A 21,632-nucleotide genomic window follows, 5' to 3' on the forward strand; every position below is an offset into this window, starting at 1 on the left:
ATTTACAAAAATAATCAGCTTGATAATTTTCACTTATTTAAAATTTTTCGTTAAATAATCTGGAAATTAATAACATTAATTACACTAGAATGTGCATATAAACTAGACAAAAAAATTATAAAATTAGATATTTCTTTTTGAAAAAGAGTATGTTCTATTTCTTCTACTTGGGTTGGGAGAAATTTTTTGGGAGAGAAGTTTTTTCCACTTGCAGAAAAAACTTGCCATCCTTGCTTTTTAAATCATTTAAAGGCAATGACAGAACTAAATATAACTTGAAATTCTTTTTTAAATTATACTGGAAACAAATTTTTTGCTGTATTTATACAAATACTTGATCTTGCCTAATTTGGGTCTGATGATTTCAAATCTGAAATTAGTTTTGTTATTTTTTTTAAACAACAGATTTTGTCTTTTTTTGTTGAAATGTACAAGTTTAAAAATGCTATTTATAACAGGGAGTTTAGAAGTACAGGAAGAAACAGTTCATATAAAGAAAAGTGCCCCTAGCAGAAAACAATGGCATTTACCGGCTTGGGTTTCTATGCAATTTTAATCCAGGTGATGTGCCCTAATTCCCCTAGAAATCGGTCGCAACATCTCCCTGTAATATATACACAACATTTTTAAGCTTGTACATTTCGAAAAAAAATAGACTAAAAATGTCATAAAAAAACTGTAGCTTGGAGCGAGAAATCAATTTCAGATTTGAAATTGGTGATACACAAGTATCGATGATCTGTTAAAAAATCCCATGCAACAGAGAGAAAAAACAAAAAATTGTTACCCAGTGTTACTTAAGTTGCCAGTAAATTAATAATTTTTTGCTGTTTTTCAAACATTATACATTGTTTTAAAGATTTAAATGTATTTTTTGAGCTTTTTTTAACTTTTTATTTTTTCATTTGCTAATTTATTTACTTTGTAGTCTATAAAAAGTCAAAGCTTTCAGCTCTGAAATAAATCTAAACCTTTGGGGGGGGGGAAGGTGTTTTTCACAAGCTAAACTTTTCTTTTAAGTGCTGACTCTGATATCCAGTGTTTTTCGATGTTGTAATCTTCCTTAAACTGAAAGATGCTATAATTGCTATATTTTACAAAATTTTTAGGAAACTTATATTCTTTTGAACAATGCTTTATTAACCTTTAGTTGTTAACATTTTTAAGGTATTAAAAACAAGTTTAGCAATGCTCCAAAAAAAAAAATTTAATGTCCAATAATTTTTATGTCAAACAATTGAATGGCAGAGAATTTAAAGTATAGTGTGATAAAACAAATAAATGATTAAATAAATAAATAAAAAAATAATTTAAAAATTATTATGTAAAGACATAAAAAATTGCAGCTGATAATTATGCAAGAAAATCCTTTTAATAAAAAAAGTTATTTAATTTGACTTTAGTCAAATATTCTTAAATTCATTACTATCACTAAATCATTATCTATCATTAAGGAATTTTGAGTTAAAAGGAAAGAATGAAAACTCAGCTTAGTAATATTGTTAAACAAAAGTTTAAAGAAATTAAATTCTTAAAGCAGATGTTAAGCAAGAGTTAAAAATGTTTATCCCTACTTCTTATTGTTCCTATCAAGTTGAAAACCATAAAAAATATCATTTTTTTATTCCTTAAAAAACATTTAAAATAAAATGAATATTGTTTTAATGTTTTTAACAATTTTTTTTAACTGCAATTGGTAGTTTTTTGTTTCCATTTAAAAGTCATGGCAAGTTTAAGAAGATTACAAATTTTAAAGAATCTACTCTACACGTAACAATATCACATAAAATATTTATTTAAGTATGAAGTTTTATAGGAGCATCTTAATTTTCTGTAAAACATCACAGTTTTATATGTGTGTTTATATTTAATGTGTTTGTTGTAAGTCAACAGAAATAAAATCACATGCATTGCTGTGATAACTAAGCTATTTTGCTGCATGTAATTCAAAGTGAATAAAATATTAGTAGAGAGTACCTGTTTAGCATGCATTCTAGCCTCATAATAAGGCCTAGCTCTTTCTACACATGATCCAAGCTTCTTTGCTAACTGATTACCTCTCAAAGATGATTCACTCAACAACAGTCTAAAATTAGACCGTGCTTCCTACACAATAGAAATGCAGAAATAAGACTAAACAAAAAATATTATATTATAATATATGATTACTTTAAAAACATTCTAGTATATAATTATATAAGACATTAGCTGCTTGCAGTGACCACCTGGCCTAACTAGACAAACTCACTGATTCATGGTTCTAAGTTTGCTTCTCCTGCCTTCAACAGCATTGTTCTGCTACCTGGGCATTAGTATTTTAAGAACAATTTAAAGGATTAAAAATCTTTTTTGGACTTGCTGCACTGGCCACTCTGACCTGCTCTAACAAACCCACCACTTAGCGATTCGATATTTTCTGGACTTTCAAGAATTTGCTAGTCAGAACTTTCAATAAATCTCATTAATAAAATTGTTTCACTTTTTTTTCAAAAAAGGAATTAACCAATTTTTTTCCTTCTAATTTTAAGCTTTCTCTAGTTTGTTATGTAGTTTTCATATTTCATAAGTGCCAAAGGGTTGTTAAATAGATAATTACTTACCTGATTAAAGATAGTTAGAAAAAAAAATCCTGTTTCTCTCTTGTATTTTCCCCCTTATTGCAAATTGAATTATTTTTCATTAATTTTTTAAAGCTAATATTCCGTCTTTTATATATCTTAAAAAAAATTTATGGTCACCAACCTCCTTTACTAGGTTTTTCTATTATTACAGTATTAAAAGTGACAAAACACAGCAAACTTTTATTTGTGAGCTGTTATTATTGTCTCACTGCCCCTTTCTCAGAAATATAGTTTTAGGAAAAACATAATTTTTGAAGTTAAGAATAAAAACAGTTGGTAGTTAAGCATTTAAAAATTAGAAAATAGTTTTTCCCAATTGCAATTTCAGCTTTTTAAAAATTTTTTTGAATATATATTACTCAGTCTCCATTTAAATTAGTTATTTTCTTACTGAAAGAATAATAATATATAGTTTCTCTTTTATTAATTCTTTTTTCTAAGCAAGGATTTGAATAAATGTAAGTTTATTAGCATTTTTAGTACAGAAAATTTTTTGGAAAAATATGGTAATATAGAAAAACTTAAACATTAAAATTCTCAGTAATATTTTTCTGAGAGAATATTCTCATTAAGGAGGATATTTGAAAATATTTTCCAGAAAGCTACTTACAATAAAGATGTACCTCAAAAATATTTCATATTTTATTGAATTTATTTATTATTTTATAAAATTTTAAACATAAATACTTATAAATACCAGGGTTTGTTGATTTAAATCATTGATTTAAATCAACTGATTTTTTTATATATATATTGATTTTAAAAGTTAAAAAAAAGTGCTTCAATTATTGATACTTTTATTATTTTCTTTTCTTAGTTTTAAAATTTATTTTAAATAAATTGCTACATTAATTAATTTTAGTTAACGAAATTACTTTCTTTCTTCACTTAAATTCCAACACATTTGAAATTACATTTTTAAAAATCTATTGATTCTTGAGATTGAAAGTACAGATTAAAGTAAACATTTAATGCTGTCTTAATATAGACTTGCATAGCTGTAGAAAGTGATTAATAAACATGAATTTTTTTCAAAAAAAAAATGCAAATAATGTTAATTAAAATTATACCTTTTGATGGAAAAAGCATGGAATTAAAATATACATTATATTTTACTGATGTAGGATTAAAAATGAATATTTTAATATAAAAATATATTGATTAAATATTTATTTGTTTTTTGATGAATGGCTGCATTTATAAACACAATCTGTTGCATTTATTTTATTTTAAAAATCAAGAGAAAAAAAAGAAATCACAATTTTAAATTAAAATTATGGTTTGTTAATTGAAAATTTGCTTTAATAGTTAAAGTACAGGGATCTGTCCAAGCCAAATTTACTACCTTCACAAATTCAACTTTAGGAAAAACTAGAATAATTTCACAAAATACTTTTTCTTTAAATTTTATTTTTGTGTCTCGTAAGAAACCATAAATCCATATTTTTACAATATTTTGTGTTGATTTTTTAATATAATTTTTTATTTTCACAAATTATGTCTAAATTTTCTCAAAATAGGTACCTCTCAGTAAAACCTAAACAGACCCCTGAATTACTCTTTAAATTCTCTATTTCATCTAGTCTTTAAATTTCAATCATGCATTTGTTCCAAAATGGTTGCCATGCATTCAAAGCTATGTATTATAATGAAAAATTATTTTAGTAAGTTAGAGCTCTTAAAATATTGTTTTAATATATTTTTAATGTTAGTTTAATTTTGACTAAACATTTATAAAGTTTTTTTAATCATAAATTAAATTTCTTACAGTTTATTTGAATAGAAATAAAAAAAATCTGATTTAAATAAAAAAAAAATCCGATTTAAATCAAAAAAATCTGATTCTTTTGATTTTTTTTAAAAAAAAAATCAAAAAAATCACGAACCCTGATAAATACTAACACTAATCATTATGTAGAACTTTCAAAGAAACTTTCATAACGCTGAAATATAATTAAATACTGCTGACATACATATAAATTAAATAATGCTGATTAAAAATATTGAAGCACATATTCGGCCTGTCCAAAATTGTTCTTAAAAAATTGTGTTTCAGAATTGCGAGTAATCAGTATCGGAAATTAAATATCCCATTTTTAAAAAAAAAAACAAAAAAAAAAGAAAGAAAGAAAGAATTTTTCTTAAAATTTTAAATTTATTTTCCCTTCAAAAAAAGTTGTTATAATTTTCAAATATTTCAAGTAATATTAAGTTTTAAATATCAATTTGGAATTTCTCTTTCTTATTATTGGCAACTTTCTTATCTGTTAGAAAAATAAATCTGAGTTTTCTGTTCTGTGTGAGTAACAACATTAACCCTAACTATCACAATGTGCATTTATTGAATAGGCTACATTTTGCTATGGTTTTCTTGTTCATTATTACAGAATTTGTAAGAAAAATCTTGTTTTGGAAAAAACTTTTATACGAACAAAACTTAAAATTTAGCTATAGAACATTTCTTGTTGAAATCAAAGGATGGAAAAGTATTGTATCCTAGTAAATTTTGTGAAAAGGGTTATACAAAACTGCAACTAGAAGGCAAAATCATTTAAAGAAATGAATGAAATCTCTTCTTATACAAAGCAGCTTCACCTGTGATGATAAACTATGTTTAATTTCTAGAAGTGCATCATTAAACTTTACCGTTGGAGTACTAACAAACTTAAACACAGATATAGATAATGAGTATACAGTGACCTCTCACTTATGCACCACCTCCTTTATGCACCTTTTTCATTTATACGACGATTTTTATAGGTCCCAGTACATTAGATAGGAAAATAATGATAAGCATCCTTCATTTATGTGTCGCTCTAAAAATAAATTTTTCAATTATGCGCCGAAATTTTAGGCTTACATTTTAGTTTTTTAATCCTTTAAATATTTTTTCTCTTTTAAACAAAAATGTTTTAAATTAAAAATGAAGCAAATAAGCAATCCTTGTTACAGATAAAAAGAAATATATGTTGTTAGATCCTATTGAATTTGCTTCCCCCTGTGACCTTTTCATTTTTGCTGTTTCTGGAAAAACATTCTCTCTAAAATTTTGAATAGGGTGTCTTATCTGTTACACCAACAACAATGAAAGACCATTGATCTTTTAGAAAATGACCACTCCTCTTGTCCAGAGGTTAGTTTTACACCCATGCTGTTTTCTAGAAAGAAAAAAAAAAAGACACCTGGAATACGAAAGAGGAAAGAAACCGCGATCACCTACTTGCAGTCAGATGGACATTATGAGTAAATAAAAGGAGGTGATCTGTTTAGTGACGGAAGTACTTGAACTTGATTCTAGGAAAAAAAGGTATGGAAAAAAGGTCCCTGGAAAAAAAGGTACCTGTGTAGGGAAAATATTTAAATGAGAAGATAAGATTGAAGTGCTTTTTGCTGTTACGTGCAAGTTTTTTTTTTTTTTTTCGTGTTGCGCGTTTTCAAAGTGCTTTTTATCAAACTTTTGTTTCTTATTTATGCATTTATTCTTAAAAAGTTAATTAAATATGAAAATGTTCAATAAAATTGTTTACCGTTACTGTTATGATTGTAGGAAAAAAAGGTACCGGAAAACATTATTGAAAAATTTAAATAGTATCTTCCTGCTTGAAAAAATAATCAAAGAAGAATAAACAAATAAAATAAAATTTTTAAAAAAAAGCGTAATACAACAGCCCATAAGTCCCCTCCCCTTACACTTCTCCTTACCTTAATGATCTAATCTCAATTATTACAGCTAAGAAGAATATTAGTTGAAACAGCGAGAAGCATTCATGCTGCCCAGAAAGCGAGTTTGGAAATATCCCTACAGATTTTCGCTATGGAGGTACCTTTTTTTCCAGGGACCCTTTTATTGGTACTTTTTTTCTAGGGACCTTTTGTTTCTTCTATCCTTGAACCTATTGTGCAGCATATTATGACGTCAAGTACTTTTCTTAGAAATTTATCATGTAACTAACTAAAACTTGTGAATGATGAGAACGTGGTGGATGATACTGATGAGATGATAAAGTTTCTCCAAATCACACAGCAGTATTGAAAGCTTTAGACACTATTCCTGACTATTTACAATTTAATTTTGCTTCTGAAACTGCCCCTTATCCCATTTATATGAACTGGAAAAAACTGTTTTTAAATAACGTCGACAAAAACAAATACAAACATGGATTAAGATTATTCTGTAATAAAATAAATTGTCTTAAGGTATGTTAAATGTTTTCTTTGTATAATTATAGTAAATACCAAAACAGTATAAATATTAACATTTAATCTTTAGAAGCATATTTATTCATATTGTCACTGCAATTTATGTTGCATTTAAGAATTTTGAAGTTTTTCACTCATGCGCCTCTTTCACTTATGCGCTTTTTTTTCTCTTGGCCTCTTACACCGGTGCATAAGTGAGAGTTCACTGTAATTTAATTCAATTAGAAAATCACTCAACTTAAAGTAATATAGCAAGCTCCAGCTTTCTAATATCAAAATCATGAAGTTATTCAAGCTCTAAGTCTAACATAAATAAATATTTTGTTCAGAATGTTATGTGCAAGAGCGGTTTTCACTTCAACTATGCCATTATTAATGTCTGAAACTGAAGAATGGAAAACTTCTTTTTAAGGCACTTTGACTATTCTTTGAATAACCTTCAAGATACATTTTATTAAATAAATTACTTATTGATGAGTTTTGCAGTATTGAATTGAGAGTTTACCCAAAAATAGAACAAACTACATCATTAAGACTGTAATGTGATGCCTACCTAGAGCAACTGCAGAAAATTGTAGATTTTATCATCACTACACCCATGTTTGTGTTTAATAATATTTTAGCAACAAAAGAATAACATCATACAGCAGACAATATATGTAGTATTTTTGATGAAGTTCTTAAAGATATAGGCCCTGAAAAGTTACCTGCTATAATCACTGATAATGCTACTGCCATGATAAAAACAAGAGAGTTAATACAATATAAATATTCCCATATACCAGAATACAGCTGTACATCTCACACACTAATTGAAGATTTACTGAAAGCAAATTCATTATCTGAATTAAAAAACAACTGCATTTGTATTGTAAAAGAAATCAGCAATTCATGAGCATTGCATGCTACATTTTATTCCATCCAAACAGAAGAGCACTATGTATCCATTTCCTTGAAAATGCATGTTAAAAATTGATGATCGACAGCTCTAACTTGTTTAAAAAGTTTGAAATCTTCAGCTGTTCATAAAGAAGCTAGCAAGTTTCTCAGAAAACACAGCAAATCTTGCATTCTTGATGTTTTGATTCTATGTGTCAAAAATTTATGATTTGCTGAATCCTATTGCAAAATGGATCACAATGTTAGAGTAGGATAAACTGACCATTAGTATGGTTGTTTAAACATTTATTGAAATCAATAAAAACTTGCAAAAACTTTTACCATCAGCTCCACTTCTGAAGAATGAAGAGAAAATTATAATCACTGGTGTGAAAAAGAGAAAAGCTATGACATTAAAATCTATTTACTACACACTTAATATTTTGAATCCTAATTTTAATTGTGTGAATGTAACAATAGAAGAAAAAGTAGATCAGAATGCATTACCCAATCGGTAGCATCTGTACAAGACATGTCAGAAGAGGAAGTTCTGCCGCACCAAGAAGTTTTCTTTTGGAAAAAAATACGTATTGGTGTCAAGTTGGTCGAAATTCCACTGATTGAATTAACTTATTAACTATCAACAGCAGAAACAGAACGAAATTTTAGTGCTTACAGCTCAATACATTTAGTGAAAAGAAATCGATTGTCCAGCAAAAGAAGTGAAAAGTAAGCATTTGTAGACCACAATATTAAATGATAAAAGACAGAAAACAAAAATAACATGGTCAAGTTTACAAGTACATCTGACTTTGATGCAGAACTTGATCATATGTCATCTGATGAAAATAGTTTTTCATCTTATGAAAAAGAAGATAAGGAATAACAGAAAAATAAAAATTCAGTTAATTAAGATTATGTGTATATTTTCTCTAATATTATTTGTTTTAAATGTTTTTGACACAGATAAAAAAACAAAATTTTATCATAAATAAATAAAAATATTTTTTCACAGATAAATACATAACTAGGGAAAAAATTCTTCGAATTTTTACTTCAGGAGAATATTTTTGCATTACATCTCTAAGAAAACAAGACTCTTTATGCTATATAGATTTCCACACATTCTGGATAGCTGAGTTCTTAATGTATATATAGTCAGAGTTCTTTCTAGGAATAAAAAAGGGCAGGGCACTTACTCGCAGAAAAGGGCAGTTTGAGTTTTGAAAGGGCACTCATTTAACATTATAAAAATTTATCAAAATATGTAACATTATGTAATAACTGAATTTGATCCTCAATTTTTGAATTATCCTTTTATAATATTTTATGTGTATATTTCACAAAGTAATCCTCACTCATTACAAAAATAACAGAAAAAGTTGAAGCTTTTAAAAAATAATTAAATGCAAGCTAAAAGACAAATTGATGAACAACTTTAAAGCTTTTTTTTAACATTTTAACTGAAAATTATGAGAAAATACACATTTAAAGGAGCATTTTTAAATTAAAAGGCATTTATTAAAATAAATTAAATAGTAAAACTTAAAATCACTAAAAAATTCATTAATATACCTCCCTCCCAAATAAAAGATATGAATATCGCTGAGGTCAAATGACCTCATATGTTTTTAAGGGATGACGGCTTATTTTTACAAAAATGACCCATTTATATGGATCAAAGGGCAGATGGGGTAGGTTGCCCTTCTAAAAACTTGAGGTAGAGCACTGATATAATTTCATAAGTACTGTAATTTCTTGTATATTATCTGCAGTGACGCATAATTTACTGACGCAGCTGCCAGAATTTGCATTGTATGTGAGCAAATCTACTTATATACGAGCCAATGGACATTGCAAGGGAAATGCGAATAAGAACCTGATTGGCCAGTTCTCCACTGGTATATATATTTCATCAATAAGGTTCTTGTTTGCATTTCCTAATTTGCATAAGGAAATTTTTCACATCCAGTATGAATGGTCTCTTACATACATTTATGGCTGACGAAAGTCAATAGGAAATTCAAGATGTCTGATGCCAAGAAAATAATTTTGGCAGATTTTCTGTGGCAGGAGGTAATCCTCAGTGATGGACACCCAGATTTTTAACAGATAATCAGTCTATGGAATGCATGAAATTAAGGTAACATGTGGCTATCATTTTAAGAAATAGAAGTTTATAAATTTGCTACTAGACATCATTGGTTGATTTTAAACATTATAAATCTATAACTTAAAGCAAGAACTTAAATAACATAGTTATCATTGACACATAATCCTTTTGTATTTTAACAAATACAATTATTAACAAAACTACAATTGAATTCATTCCTATGTATTTCTGCTGATAATTGTATTTGTTAAAATGTCTCAATTAATTAAAGATAAGGGATGATTTGTGCTCTTCTTTATAAGTCTAATTTCTTCAACACTGCTTGAAAAAAGGTTTCTTTATAATTTGCATATAAACCTATCCTTTACCAAATTGTCCATACTTACATCTAGTTCTATTTCAAGTTTATTAATGAGATCAGTTGCAGTATTAAGACGCTCAAGTTCAACCTATAAAAAATAATGCATATCATTAGCATTGCATTTATAGAAAAAAAAATAGAATTAAAATAATTTTCCAGGTCAAGTAAGTTACGTTGAAATACTTCTCTGAAGTTACTTGCATGCAGAATTTATACTCAATTTACAAAAAACAAGTAAGAATTTTTAAAACCTTTGTAAAATTAATCCAAAAAAAAATTGAAAAAAAAATTACAATTGTTGAGTTAGATTAAGTTGGCAAGTAACAAAAGTTTGATATGAGACAAGAGCTCGAAAAAAATATTGCCAACATGACTGGAGCATGTACATTTACTCTCCCATGCAAGGTCGGGCATGTAAATATTCAGTAAAAAATAATGATTTAACACCCCTCACTTTCTGATAAAAATCACAAAAATGCTGAAGGGGGATAAGAAAAAAGGGAAAGAAAAAAAGAGGGTATTAATTGCTGCATTATAATAAATATGTTGATAAAAACCAAAGTTTTTAAAAAAAGGAAAAGCTACATAGGAAAAAAAATTTTTTTCTTCTTATTTCTAAAAGAAATTTAACACTAAAAATCTCAAATTTTTTCATATTGCCGTATTCTTAGAAAAAAAAGATGATAAAAAATAACGTTCATTAGAAACGCTGCTTAAAAAATACTGCATCATAATAAAAATGCTGATAAAAAGAAAAGTTAATCTTAAAAAAAAAGAAAAGCAGAAAAAAAGTTCTTATTTCTTAAAATATAACGTTAACGTTGAAATCCACATCTTTTTTGTTTACTGATTATCTGTCTTACCGTACAAGAAAAAAGTGACAATAAAAGAATAAAATCTGTCAAAAAATACTGCGCCATTATAAAAATAACAAAAACAAAGAAAAAAATGTTCTCAATTCTTAAACAAAAGTGTTGCAAAAATGACAAAATTGACTTGTCTGAATATAATTTTTTTTAAAAAATTAGCAGTACAAAACATGTGAAAATCTATTAAAATTTCAAAAAAACCTTGTTGAAAAATATTTTTCCAAAAAAATACTTAGCCGAATATTTAGCCAAACATTCTGCCAACCAAATATTCCAGAAACGGACCGAATACCGAATATTTGTGAGATCTTTACACTTAACCCCTTCAGCACAAATAAGAGAAAGAAGCGCTTCCCCAAGGCTCTGGAATAGTTCTAAATAGCACAATTTAGTGCAAAACAAGATTTATTTTACTTTATTTAACTGTTAATAGGATTTTTTAATAAATTATTGTAAAGGTTTTTTGCTTCTGAATTATTTGATTTAATGATATTTAAGTAAACAAAATGATAATTTAATGATGATTTATTTCAAATCTAATTACCATAATTTATGGAAGAAACGCCGCACCTATCGTAAACGCCGCACTTGTGATAATGAGACTTAAAGAAAAAAATCACGGTAAACGCCGCACATGTTGTAAACGCCGCACCCATAATAACGATTTAGCGGCAAAAGTGAATATATAACATTAATTCCTTATAAATACTACTGATGTTTTAAATTAAAATATAAATTAAAATTTATAAATGTATAATTATAATAAAATCAAGAATGTAATCTGCTATTGTATATTTTGGACAAACTGCTCAGAACAACATGTTACAATCGGCTGTTGGTGCCATCATTAGGTAAAAAATTTAAATAACTATATTTATATTACTTTAATATAAATGATTTTTTTTACATTACAGTATAGGACCCAAAATTCGGCACTCACGGGTTCGACCAAATTCTGTATTTCGGAATTTGCAGAATTTCGGATCTCTTCCGGAAATTCCAATATGGCGCCCGTATATTACGATAATTCAATTACGCTGTTAATTTCAGAAAAACCAATAAATTTAGCTAAGTTTCAATTGTAGATTTTGATGGGGTGAATTTAAAACTGTCCCATCTTTAGAAATTTCATTAATTAAAATAATAATCTATAAGATATAATCAAGAAGAAATAATCCGAAGGATAAATAATTCAAGATGAAATAATCCGAAAAAGAAATAATCGTTTCTTCTTCATAGCCAGATCATTGTTCTCGTTTTTTCTTTTACATAACATTTTGTTTTAAGAAAAGATGCTCACCTCGGAAAAAAAAAGCTAACAAGGAACTACAAAAAAGTAACAATTAATGGCAAGAACCTAACAATGAATAACTACAAAAAAGAAGCACACAACTAATAACGATTAAAAAAAAAAAAAACAAGTTAACAAGTGTAACAAAAAAAAGTAACAGTTAATAAGCAATAAAAAGATAAATAAATCGAATTTTAAAAAAAAGCAGCAAAAGCGATAGAATTCATTTTGTACACCAAGTGAGAAAGAAGTTTCAATGTCAAAAGGGTGTGGCTAATTTATAGTCAAACAGAAGAGGGAAATATGGGGGGACAAACCAGTAAAGCACTTGCAGAGCTGTCAAGATTGATTCATCAGTTTCTCCCAACTTGCATTTCTTTATTTTGTTCATTGAAAATGCAGATGTTTTTAATTTACAATTTCACTTTATTTTAAACTGCTTTAGGAACAGATGTTTTGTTTGACACAGATTTATTATTTTTTCTCTTCATGTTTTTATTTTTAAAAGATAAAATATAGTTACTTCCTTCAAGAGAAAAAAATTCCAAATAAAAAGAAAATATGATTGATTTTTTTTCTCTTATCATTAAAATTTCTTTAAAAAAAAAAAGAAGAAAAAAATTGGTCGGATTAAGTGCCGAATTTCGGGTTCCATACTGTACTACATATTTACATTTTATAAATATTTTTTCTAATTTAATTTATTTATTCTCAGGAAACATACCTCTTTTATTTAAATAAGAAGATATCAGTTTATAAGTCGCGTCCATAACAACGATGTATAAATATTAGCAAATACTAAAAAGAAAACTTTCCGCAATTTAATTTTGCCACAAAGCACGTCGTAACAAAGTGAGAAAAAATGTGAAAGAGCTATCAACCACGGCGGGAACTAGATCGAGATCAACCCACTTTCTTTAAGGGGTGGTGGGTTATCAATAATGGCGCCATCTTTTGCCATACTTCGCAACTATTTTGATTTTAAAAAAAAATTCTTTGAAAAATGTAAAATTTATTTTTTAAATATCGTAAACGCCGCAATTAAAATTTTAAAACTTTTAAACTCGTAAACGCCGCGCCGTTTCTTCCATAAATTATGGTACAATAAAGAGACATGATGTGATTGTAATACATGGTGCAATTTCATGTTTAGTTAGGTTCTTTATTTTATTATATTTCACTAATTTATTTTAAATATTTTCAGAGGCTTATTTGATTTACAAAATATTTTTATATTTTAAATAAGCACCCATTTATCAATGTAATACATTTGCGATTGTTATGTATTTCAATTGCAGACAATTGTACATGGTACAATTTTGAAAAGTCATAATGAAAATTATTGAAATCCATCATTTCTGATTTCAAATAAGATCTCATATATTAACAGGGTTCCCACACAAATTTTTTTAAAAAAATCGAGGACTTTTCAATGACTTTCAAGGATTCAAGGACCTATTAGGTATTAATGTTATATGCTAAAGTACATCTCAACCAGATTTTACAATTACGTAGAAGCAGAAATTGTATATTTTTAAATTTATCAGCTAATAATACAAATGATTAATAGTTACATTGCTGTTTCAAATCACATAGAAAAATTCCAATAGACAAAAAAAAAAAACTCCAATTGACATACGATACTAACCAACATTTAAAAACTAGCGTCAGTGAAACTTTTCATGCAAATTTAATGAAGTGAATTAGAATTAATGAAACTGAATGAATGTATAATGCATATAATAGATTCAGTTTCTTTCAAACAAGCATAGTAAATAATTGATAAAGTTTGTGTAATTGCACGGTTATTAAAATATAAATATTTTTTTTAATATGTTAGATCAAATTTCAGGTTACAGGAAATGCATATAATTAGATAAATTATCAATTTAATGTATCTGTTTAAACTTTAATATCAAATTTCCTATTTTATTACTTCAAAATATGAGTAACTACTAGAATGAGAATTGTGAGGCATGATTCTGAAATTACTTAAACACGTTATATGATTCAGAAATAACTTTAGTTGAATTCATGATATGTGATTGATAAATCACTTAATGTGAATCATGTGTGATTTATAAAATACCTTAATATAATTTCTGAAGAGCAATTTGCAAATCACTTTAAAGTAATATTCGATATTTGATTCATTAATCACTTTCAGTTAAACTACAATTCGTAGAACATTTTACATGAATTTTGATCCGTAAATCAAGAAACAGTTTAATGTGAATCACGATGTTTATTCATAATCAATGAAACCTGTAGAACTAAATTTTATTTATCAGCAGTAAAAACTAAATGTAAAAATTTGATTATAAATGATAAAAAATTCATTATTCTTCATACATAAATTAAAAGAACAAATAGAATAACAATATTAACCTGTCGTAATAATAGAGTTAACACATTGAACATATTTCTAAATCAATTAAACACTACATATCATTCAAAAACTATGACTAAAAAACCTAAAATTGACTAGAAATTTCAGCTTTCAAAACATCAGAGCAATGAACAATAATCTGGTCTGAAAAATCTAGGAGAGAAAAGTTTTGCATCTTGTTTAACCCCTCTTTTCACTTCAAGCATTAAAAATTGCATCAATCAGAATTTCTATAATTTTCCTTTGATTTTATTAATTATTTTTTTACTACTTTTTTGAAAAAATTAGTAGTATTTTAATTCCTAAGAAATCAAGTACTTTTCAAGTTTCGTACGGCAGAATTCAAGGACTTTTCAGGGCCCTGATTTTTTTCCAACCAAATTCAAGGACTTTCAAGGTTTTTCAAGTATCGTGGGAACCTTGATTAATTTATTTTATATTTAATAACTATTTTAATGATTTTTAACTGCTTATTTATTTTATACATAATTTGTTAACTGTAACAGATACATTAACTGCATAGTTGCTCATACAATTAAAATTTGTGCAGCATATCCAATAGAGTGGCATTTCGGATGAAAAACTTCTCCTTTTTAGTCAAGTTTTGCAGGTGCAGCTCATCTCTCAGAAACTACAGTATTTTTTTTTCATAGATTGCAGTGTAATATAGTGAAATCTCCAGGAAAGACCACATCTATTTATGACCACTTAAGGGAAGTGCAGAATTTTTGAAGAAATCCTTTAGGAGAGACCATTAAAACCTCTCCTAGTGACTTGGCAAACATCTACACCAAATGCAGAAAAGGTCAAATAAGGAAACACGAAAAAATATAAAAACAAAAAATTTAACAAAACAAATAAGTAGATTAAAATGTATTCACTTGTGTAAGGCTCATTTAGACTTATCTTTCTGACAAAACAACCTTATGTTGCAGTCAATGCTATCAATGATTTACTTTTAGAGTTGAAAGTTATTTTAGAAAAACCAGGCATCTCAAACAAACAAGCCTCTTCTAATCTTTTAAAGCTAACTCATTTTTATGATATAAAAATTAAATGCAACCTAAACAAAAAACATAATTGTTTATATTTAAAATAGCAATTGGTAAATTTGTTTTTACACATAATTATATCAGTTGGGATCATCTTTATAGACGCTAAATTTTGTTCTTAGATCAGACTTTTCATGACACCAACAGAAGTGGCATTTTCACACCAAGAAAATGACACTGACTAAAAATAAAATAGTTTGGGAAAATTCATGTACCGCTGATAACAATTTTGAAATCAAAGGAGGCCCCTAAACTGCGACATTGTCGCAGAACGTTACAAATTTCTTGCTGAAAGATTTTTCCTTTGAGAAGTAAAAAGCAGTTGAGTCTTCACTTTATTGCTCACAACTAGTGCCGATTTCACCATAGTAGTGTTTTGATAATTTTTTTTCAGCAATTATTGCTACAAATTTTTATGTGTTTTTTTTTAAACTCCCGATGTCTTCAATTGCTCTGTTATAATTGATGTTTTAGTAGTTTTCAAAAGAATACTGATATTATTAAGGCACGCAGAGTTTGAATCAAGTATTAAAAAAATCTCTTTGACATGATTGGTTTGCGCTGATATCGTCATTAGTCCATTGGGTGTTTCAATTGTTCTTTCAATAGTTGTTGCTAAGAATTTTCACTTAAAAAAAAAAATCCCGATGTTTTTTCATACAATTGTATTGCACGCGAAACTCATAGGTTATTTATTTTTTTTTACTTTTAATGTGATGATCTCATCGTTTTTTCAACTTTTTAGCGTTGTTTTTTTTTACTTCTTGTAGTTATAAGTGCTACTGATATTCCCAGGGATTTAAAAATTCTGTTTAGTTCTCAGTTGAGATTATTTCTAAACATAAAATTTGAATCACGGATTTAAATAATAATTTTTTACAAGCTCAATTTATGCGGATAATATCGTACTCCATGTAGTGTTTTGTATCTATTTTTGGCAGCTATTGATAATAATTTTCACATGGTTTTTAAATATACTGATACATTTCTGACAATATCGAAAATTCGAATCATGCAGTTGAATTTCTAAATTTTAAACCAATGATTATATCTATTCCTTTTAGCAGTTATTGTAATTGTTTTTAAAATCCGATATTTTAAATACAATATTAATTACTACAACTGCAGAATATCGAAACAAAACATAAAAAGTTGAACGGTGAAGAAAAACATAAAAAGTTGAATGGTGAAAGAAAAAATTTATAAAAATTAATTGACATATTCAGAATTAATTTTCCTTTCAATATTGAACTCCTTGAAATTTTAGGGGATATTTCCGTATCGTGATCTGTCACACCAACTACAATTGCCAAGGTGTTAAATAGATTTTAAACTTGCAAATTTAAAAAAAAAAAAAACATGCAGATGTTCACCCAGGGGTGAATACGAGTTATACGTTATACAGTTCAAGTTTGTCCCTTTTGTGGTGATGTTCAGTTCATCTCCACACACATTAAGATAAGAATAAAAATGAATAACAATTAAAAATAATATACTCTGAGATGTTTTTTTTTAAAGTTTCTTACGGGCCGCTGCCCAGAAGTTGCTATGAATTGGTGATTATCCTACCACAGATCACAATACCTTAATGTCCCCAAATTTTGAATGCGAGTAAAGATAATTTTCCTCTCCAGCAAAATTCTTATACAAAAAGTAGTTAAGTAGGTTGCATTATTAAAAAAATAGTTGCAGTTAATTACATTTGTAATAAGGTTAGTGTAGTTATAACTTTTTAAAAAAAATTAGTTTTTCAAACTACTGCCTACCCTTAAAATCTGATACTAAAACTTGAGATAAGGAATTAAATAATTTATGCTACAATTTTAATGATTTAGTTATATCACTATATCTACCATGAAAGGCCGAAGTCATAATCAAATAATAGAAAATTAAACAATGAATAAATATTTCTTACAAAGAAAATAATAACAGAAACATTTTTGAAATTAATAGATTAGTTTGTAATTACTTGCACTCGAGGATCAACTAATTCTTCATTATTAACTTCATTAACAACAGCTAAGTTTGGTTGATTAGCTTCTTCGCCAGCTAATTGGGCATCTGACATATTACGAAAAGCTTTTAACTACGATCTGTTTTAGTTAGGAAACAATCATTTTTAATTATATGTCTTACATTTATTTATACATTCATTTTGACTTCAAATATCATTTCAAGAGCTTTATGCTTCCTATTTCTACCCTGTTCAAGCTCAAAAGTTTATTTCAACAGGCAATTACTTTAAAAACAACTTCTACGTCAACTGCAATGATAATGAGGTACAGTCACTCGAAAAAATAGCTGAGCACCGTGACCCTTGCAAAATAAAATTGGAAACGCAAAACGACACAATAAATAGTCNCGCGATGCTCAAACCAAGAATGGCTCAAAAGAGTTATCTGGAGAGAAGACCGGTTCCATGTCACTATGATTTGTATGTATATATATATATATATATATATCGCAGAAGTTTCCTTCATTAAAATGCAACGCGGCTGGAAGAAGCCGACCAACCTAATGCAAATCAGCTTTCCCGAACGGCGCGCACCTACACTCAACGAGTATAAAACGAGCTCGCCTTTCGTCAGCATTCGATTTCGACTTCAGCCCTCACCTGGAGATGTGGGCCTGACCAGGCCAGCCGAGTCCGGAAGTATTGGTGCCCCTTCTACTTACTCAGATGGTTGACTTTACTTTTTTACCGCTTTTAGAATTTTATTTGTTTATAAGAAAATAAACGAAGTTATTTTTATAAAAAATTTCTGGTGTCTTCTAATTGCTAAAAGCTCATCATCAATCTCAGATTTTTTTATATCTTACCTGACGTAACCATAAAACTAAGGAAATTTTTAGTTAAACGCTTATACTAAATTCTATTCTTAAATCAAAAATTGATCGCAAAATTAAAATATGATGATGACACGCAAGGTATAATTTTTTCAAACAATTGCTCTCACAAAGCGAAAGTTTTTCACCAACTGTTAGCACTGAAAAAATAGTGTGCTAGTAATGTTTGCACTGCTTCTATATTGTCTGCTGCCCAAAATGTTGTACTTTAGAAACATAAGTTTTGTACTATAGTTTGTCCAAGCTAATAACTCCTCCCGCCAGAAAGTCTGAAGTCGTCTGGTGCTATGGAAACAAGAATGGCGCATTTTAGGGAGGGTAGCTTCACTCTAAGACTAACACAATAGATCGAAGAAAGAGATTCCCTTTCTCTCGTCGACCCGATACCACTCCTAAGCAGTGACCTCACCCCCTACTTGAAATAGTCATACCTCGTTACCATAGCTACCGCCACAGGCCCAGACGAATGTCTGGGGGAGTTCTTATTTTAGACAAACTATACCTCAGACAAGCATCAAGGCTGGAGAAATCTTCCACTTACTTCTCCTATATGAATCTTTGGAAGGTTTTAGATTAATTATGCTTTGAATGTCCCTTTATTTCTTATGATAAAGATTTTAAAGAAGGAAGCAATTTTTTATTTACTTTTCAGGTATCTCTGTTTTCTAAAAGAAAAAATGTATAAGTTTAAAACTCTTAACTACTTTCACTCGTCGAAGCTACGAATGTAATCTGAAATGATGACTAAAAAATATATTGCATCATTTTATTCTTTTCTATTTTCAATGTTTTCTTTTAATATTCCGATGCGAATATCTCTAAACAATCAAGGTTAAACTTCAAAATTATTTTTATACACTCTGGCTGATCATTTTAATGTAAATTCCAAATTTGACTTTTTTGTTGTTGACATTATTCTTCGAGATGTTGCATAGAAAGAAGGTATTCGCAAATTAGGTAAAACAAGAAGACATCAACATTAAAATGTAACCTTTTCTGAAAAGTGATTAGAAATTATTATCCCTATACTTTGAAACAACTGGCTAAGAAATTTGTTTCATTTATATCAATCATTCATAACTTTCTCTATCATACTAAATTCGTGTGCTAGGATTTATAGAAGGTCTATTTATAAAAGAGAAAATACATTGGAAAAATCTATTTAATATACTTTTTACACTTATCGTTAATCTCAATATGTACAAACTTGTACTCAACATGCATTTACTGTTAACAAAATGTACAAATTTTTTCAACAGTCTTTAAAAAAAATTGAACTTAATGGTAGGATTAATAAAGGATCCTTGCATCGTTTGGTCCATTTGTTTTACAAATAAGTTAAAGTTATAAAAGTTAAGAACATTATCTTTTAAATGAGTCCAGATTTGTGTTTCAACAACTATTTTATGTGCAATTGTTTGAAAAATATTATGTGCAAATGTGCAATTGTTGATAAAAATCTGCCTATAGTGTCCTTGTCCACACACCACACATGATACTTTTTGCAGAAAATTATGAGAATTTTAAATCAGAAATTGTCCGTTACTTGACACCTTCTAATGGCTTATCGGTATTTTGAATAAATTAAAATTCTTTCTAAAATACTCCATAAACATTTGTAAGTGTGTTCTATAAATATTTCTTCCATATACAGGGTGTTCAATAAAGACTGTCCTTCATATGTGCTTTTATAATTCTTATCATGACTTAGTTTATCATTTTTATCATCTTCTGATGAACTGCCGAGAAAATAATATTTTTGATTTTATACTGTAAAAAATTACACAAAGTGTAAAAGGGTAATGCTATATAGAATGTAATTTAAAGATTTAAAAATGAGCTACCCCCCTCTCTTACTCAAGTTTTCAAAAAAGTTTTGATGTTAAACAAAAGTTACTTCATTTCCTGACAAAAACTAAATTTCTGAAATTTTTAATTTTAGAGAAACTTGTGCATTTTTTTTTCAGATTTATTTTTGAAAAATTTATCTTCTTTTACACATATGTGCTAAGGCAGTCAATATTGACTGCCTCGTCCCTCATATTCGGGTGACAACAAAGTTTCTGATAGGGCCACGTCATCCGTTTTGGGGTGACGCTTACTGGACTACTTGCGAACTATATTCGTATGTAAAGATATTTCAAAGGAAATAACCAAGCTATTGAATTATTATAAAAGTAATACAAAAAGGACTTATTAAGAAAATTATTGTGAGCCTCGTAAAAGCTTTCTTGTTCACTGCTATTTGACTCACTAGGAAATAAGTTTTCCATTTTTTTTTCTCTAAATTTTAACGAATTAGGGAAAAAATTTAAAGTTATTCTCCTCTTTACTCGGCAATGATTCAAACTGATCGTGTAAAGTGCCGAGATGAGAAAATGATGCGTAGAAATGGTCACAAATAACGACTTGATACTATGGAAACTAACGGAGCGAGATATTATTCTTGTGACCACCAGAGACTCGCATAATTAAAATATCGGTTGTTGTGTCCAATCCTTCAGGATCTAGCGACAGCTAGATCAAATCCAAGAGACCGTGGACCCTAGCAAAATCAAGCACCAGAAGTGGGCTATCACGGATGTCCGCTAGAGCTAGCCCCAAGCAGTCGAGGATATGATCGGGGGAGGCCGGCATCAGATGGCACTTGGTGCACGTTGGAAAGACTTTGCGGCCGCATTCAAAGGTCATGCTTTTGAGGTGCCCACTGATAAATCCTGAGGCGGCCGTTTGAGCCTGTCTGTCAGCCTCAAGATCCAATGCACATCCTGGTCTTTTCCTACAGAACCAGGGATGGGCAGGAGGGGAGAGCCAGACCTGCCGGTCTCTATTTTTCGTCACTGAGAAAATCTCTTGAAAAGTGAGGTCATAGTCGGTAGTTGCCATCTCAGAGCAGCCTCTTTTAGCCAGGATATCCGCAACTTCGTTACCAGGGACGTTGACGTGAGAGGGGATCCACTGAAAGTGGACCTCCCTACGATTTGCAAGAATTTTGAGCATATTGATTATT

The 21,632-nt window shown here is 28.6% G+C and overlaps 1 protein-coding gene across 1 annotated transcript in view; it reads right to left on the reverse strand.

Annotated features, from left to right (window-relative positions):
• Nucleotides 1-18,027, reverse strand: part of LOC107437027 (SH3 domain-binding protein 5-like) — a gene marked incomplete in the record, with an annotated part of 46,659 nt that extends 28,632 nt beyond the window's left edge. The window contains 3 exon segments of the mRNA XM_043051886.2: nucleotides 1,978-2,106; nucleotides 10,200-10,262; nucleotides 17,745-18,027. Coding sequence (XP_042907820.2) covers nucleotides 1,978-2,106; nucleotides 10,200-10,262; nucleotides 17,745-17,843 — 291 coding nt within the window.
• Between the last annotated feature and the right edge of the window lie 3,605 nt (nucleotides 18,028-21,632).

Source organism: Parasteatoda tepidariorum, chromosome X1 (genome assembly GCF_043381705.1).
Source record: "Parasteatoda tepidariorum isolate YZ-2023 chromosome X1, CAS_Ptep_4.0, whole genome shotgun sequence".
NCBI lineage: Eukaryota > Metazoa > Arthropoda > Arachnida > Araneae > Theridiidae > Parasteatoda > Parasteatoda tepidariorum.